The following is a 5,068-nucleotide window of genomic DNA, read 5'->3' on the forward strand; positions in this document are numbered from 1 at the left end:
CGGCTGGCGGGGGGTTCCGTGGGTGGAACAGGGCCCATCGGCTCCAGGATGGCCGTGGTCCGGCCCGGCCTGGCCCAAGCAGGGCCTGGGCTGGGCCCGCTGGCCCCTGCACGGGGCCCGCAGCCACCTGTCCCAGCACCAGAAACGAGACAGAGACTCTGCCTCCGAGTTTCCTATTCTTAAGTGTGGATCACAGAGGCCGTCACAACTTTAAGTGGCTTAAAGAATTGTCCATATTCAAACTGGCCACCTGATAGGTTCTGTCAGGTCACAGAGGAAGCTGTAAGCACCCCTTTGCAAGAACATCACTTCCGGGACTATGCTTGCTAACTCATGACACTTCATAAAGATAGTAATTGCAATCTCTTTTGTGTACAGTTATTATTTTGATAATTTAGGGAGAATGATGTCAGAGATTATCACCTTTTCCTATTGTTAAACACAGCATTAAGTGGTGTTGATGTACATATGGGTAGTAAACACCACACTGTTTATCAGGTTAAATCACTTGGAAGGGGAGAAATGTGAGGTGGAGTGTATTCATGCTGGTCATACCAACTTAAAAGACACTCTTGCGTGCTGAAGTTTATAGTCTGTTGCACTACCTGAGATTACCATAGGTGTAACTGTTGTAGAAGTCAGTCCAGGTCATGGTCACTATTTTCTCTTGTTTAAAATTCCTGCACATTTCAGATACATTAAATAATATATAAGTAATAAATTATTATTACAAGCTTGGTCTATTTTTTAATGTTGTGTTGGAAATGGATATGGCATTATACAGAATAAGCCTATTAGTAAGTGCCTTTGCATGGAGGTGTTTGATTTATTAAATATTTCTGAAGATTTTTCTGCTGCTGAACTTCACAGACACTCTGATGTCCCATCTGTGAGCTGCTTCAGTTCATCTCTTTGGCCTGAGAATAATGCTTACCATTTTTGTTAGACCAAACTTTTTGCTGCATAAGAGAGAAGCAAATTACAAGATAGATGTCTATAACAGATTCCTAGCTTTGATTATTATTTTAGAAAGATGTTATTTAGGAAAAAAAATTTGTTTGTTTTTTTTAATTTAGTTTTAGTGCTAATTCTGTCTTATTAACAGATTAAACAGCAGTGACACTGACGGAGAGCCTATGTATATTCAGATGGTAACAGCACTAGTTCTGCAGCTTATTCAATGTGTGGTGCATTTGCCATCAACAGAAAAAGATTCTAATTCAGAGGAGGAATCAAACAAAAAAGTAAGTTTTTTTTAAAGAGCCATAATTTTTTTTTTTTTGTACAGGAATGACTTTGTAGGTATAATATTTTATGATGTTGCTCTAGTAATCAAGCCTCTTAATTTTATGTCAGCTGTAATTATTTGATGAATGAGAAATGCTGGTCTGGAAATTATATTTCTGTGCATGCTAAAATATTAGAAAAATAAATCTTGTTATTTTTAGGTGGATCAAGATGTGCTTATTACTAACTCATATGAAACAGCCATGAGAACAGCACAAAACTTCCTTTCTATTTTCCTTAAGAAGTAAGTACTGTTGCATTCTTTAGTGTATTGATGAAACCAACTCCAAATAAAATTTCACACCTTAAGACAAACCAAACCACTTTGCAATCCTAAATGACTACTAATAAAGTTACTTATAACAATATATTTTATAAATCTCTGAGAGAGCTACCTGTCTGGAAAAAAAATTTTATGGAACAGAAAGTCTGCAGAGAGTTTAAGAACACATTTAAGAATCTGTCTGATAATTTATATAGGATCCTTTTATCAGGGATCTTTTACTCATCTGAAACATGGAAGAGAAGGCTGAGTAAAATATTTAAGTGATGAAACCAGATTATTTCAGTCATCAAAATGACCAAAATATAAAAACCCTAAAATTACTTTCATTTAGATAAAGTTAGGAATGTCAATAGCTCAGCAGGGGAAAAAAACCCATACCTGAATAACCAAAGGATTTGTAAGAAAAAGTCCTGATGTTTTTATCATGTTAATTTCTGTTGTTAAGCCAAAACACTGTTTGTGAGCTATCTAGCCATTTCTCTGCATACTTCTGGTATAATTAAAGTTAGGGATGCCACATATAGGTGAAATACTATCATGTATGTTATCTTTTGATTTTTTTACATTCTGTTTTTAACCTTTCTGGAACATAATACTGAGATGCCTTATCACTGTGAGATAAGTCAGACCAGGTTTAAGGACACAACACCTCCTAAATACCCCACTCTAGCTTGAGCTTTAGCATTTTGCCTACTTTGTTTATCCAAGCTAATGCAGACTTTAACTCAAAACAATAAATAAAAAACCTTAGGAACAAAATTCTACTCTCCCGGATTAGCTGCTTTACTTGCAGTACAACTTGGAGTGATAACTGTTTAAACTATTTGTCTGTAAATGGAAAAAAACCAATTTTTCTGCTAATATTTTGGATTTTTTTTTTTTTTAGAATTGCATAAAACTGGGGTTTTTTTGGCTAAAAATAGGATTAGTTCTCTTTGCATCAGAAGAAAAGCTTAAATGGCTCTTAAATTCACTTACAAACATGCATTTTGATTTAAACAGATGTGGCAGTAAACAAGGGGAAGAAGATTACAGACCACTGTTTGAGAACTTTATTCAAGATCTTCTTTCCACAGTCAATAAACCAGAATGGCCAGCTGCAGAGTTGCTACTTAGCTTATTAGGAAGGCTACTGGTAAGTTTTGTTCTTAACTATTATATTAATTTATTTCTTATTACAATGGAACTTGTTTATTTCAGCTCAAACTGTTACAGGAGTGTTTTCTGATTGTTGACGCATGCAGCATGTAAGGATATTCTTACATGTATCACTATTATGTAATGCATAGAAAATAAAATTTAGGTCAGAAGATCATTGATATGGAACTTAGTAAAGGTCATATGTATAGAGTTTCGCATTAAAGTCCTCTTCTAATATTCCATGACATTTTCCACATTAAAAAATGCCATTCTATAGCAAGTTTAGATATTCATAGAACCATAGAATATGGTGAGCTGGAAGGGACCCACAAGGATTATTGAGTCCAACTCCTGGCCCTGCACAGGACACCCCAACAATCTCACCCTGTTCCTGAGAGGGTTGTCCAAATGCTCCTTGAGCTCTGGCAGCCTTGGGGCTGTGACCACTTCCCTGGGGAGCCTGTTCAGTGCCCGACCACCCTCTGTGTGAAGAACCTTTTCCTGATATCCAACCTAAACCTCCCCTGACACAATTCCAGTTGTTCCCTCGGGTCCTGTCATTGGTCACCAGAAAGCAGACCTCAGCGCCTGCCCCTCTGCTGCCCCTTGGGAGGAAGCTGCAGACCCCGGTGAGGTCTTACCTCAATCTCTTCTCCTTCAGGCTGAACAAGCCAAGTGACCTCAGATGCTCCTCATACAGCTTCCCCTCTAAACCCTTCAACATCTTCATTGCCCTCCTTTGGATGCTATCCAATAGTTTCATTCATATTCATTGGAAATAAAGTCAGACTAATACCTGTAATTATTCATAGAATCATAGAATGGTTTGGGTTGGAAGGGACTTTAAAACTCATCTCATTCCACACCCCGGCAGTGGACAGGCAGGGACACATTTCACTAGACCGGGTTGCTCCAAGCCCTGTCCAACCTGGCCTTGAACCCTTCAAGGGATGGGGCAGCCACAGCTTCTCTGGCCCTTCTTCCAGGGCTTCACCACCCTCAGAGGGAAGAATTTCTTCCCAATATTCCATCTAACCCTGCCCTCTGGCAGTGGGAAGCCATTCCCCCTTGTCCTATCACTCCATGCCCTTGCAAATAGTCCTTCTCCAGCTTTCTTATAGGCCCCCTTCAGACACTGGAAGGTTCTCTAAGGTCTTATGGACATTCAGGTTCCTCAGGTGGTCATGAGCCTGATCTTCACTTAGAGTGGGAGGGACTTTTCTCTCCCAGTCCCATACTTCTCTGGACTATTCCTTTAGCACAGAACCTGAAAACAATTAAGTAGTTTGGTCTCTTATAAGTTTGGTCTTAAATTAAGTGGTACATTTACTTATGGATTGTGACATTTTACAGAATGTGAATATTTTCATTGTAATATTTTTTGAGAGTTGTTCTTCAGCATTACAATGCAATTAATACAGTAATTTGAGCTTTTTATTTGGAAAATATTTTATGGTTGTGTTCCTGGTAATATGTAGCTTTCTTTATACTTGTGTGAATAATGAGGAAGATGTATTATGGTGCTATGCTATTGCAAAGGATATCTGCTCTACTAGCTGTCTGGTTTATTTTAGTTTTTTAAAAATATATATTTTTATAACAGGCATATTTGTAGAGAGAAAGACTCAAAGGAAAAAACATTGTAAAGTAAGGACTGTATCTGTGATGTAATAGCAAATTACATAATCTTAAGCAGCATGGAAATTAGGTGGACTTTTTAATAAGGTCAAATTGTCTTGTAAGAAGAATCTCAGTTGCATAAATAAATAATTTTTATAACAGTTTATTCTGCTTTTCTTAGGTTCACCAGTTCAGTAACAAATCTACAGAAATGGCATTAAGAGTTGCATCGCTTGACTATCTTGGAACTGTAGCTGCAAGACTCAGGAAAGATGCAGTCACTAGCAAAATGGATCAAGGTTCTATAGCCAGAATACTCAAACAGGTGCGTGAAAGATCCCATGCCAGTTGGATTGAGATATATCTATTTAAAAGCCTAAACATTTTAAAGATGTGTGAAAAACTGGCATTATGAGGTATCGTGGTTTGACACTGGCCTAATGCTAGGCACCCACAAGAGCTGCTCGCTCACCCTCCCCTGCCACAGCTGGGCAGAGGAGGGAAAAGGGAAAAAAAATTAACGAAGGGTTCACGAGTGAGATAAGGACCGGGAGAAACACTTCAAGGGCGAAACAGGCTCAACTTAAGTTGCAAAGTGAATTTATTACTAACAGACTCAGAGGAGGACAATGAGAAGTAAAATAAGCCCTTAGATCACTTCCCCCCCCCCAAGCCCCTCCCTCCTTCCCACCAACAGCACAGGGAGACAGGGCATGGGGGTTTGGTCAGTTCATC

At 38.6% G+C, this 5,068-nt stretch overlaps 1 protein-coding gene across 1 annotated transcript in view; it reads left to right on the forward strand.

The window, feature by feature from the left end:
• Positions 1-5,068, forward strand: part of LOC103617804 (nipped-B-like protein) — an 80,561-nt gene that overhangs the window by 44,765 nt on the left and 30,728 nt on the right. The window contains 4 exon segments of the mRNA XM_017737471.1: positions 1,106-1,244; positions 1,449-1,531; positions 2,576-2,708; positions 4,515-4,658. Coding sequence (XP_017592960.1) covers positions 1,106-1,244; positions 1,449-1,531; positions 2,576-2,708; positions 4,515-4,658 — 499 coding nt within the window.

Source organism: Corvus brachyrhynchos, unplaced genomic scaffold (genome assembly GCF_000691975.1).
Source record: "Corvus brachyrhynchos isolate BGI_N302 unplaced genomic scaffold, ASM69197v1 scaffold206, whole genome shotgun sequence".
NCBI lineage: Eukaryota > Metazoa > Chordata > Aves > Passeriformes > Corvidae > Corvus > Corvus brachyrhynchos.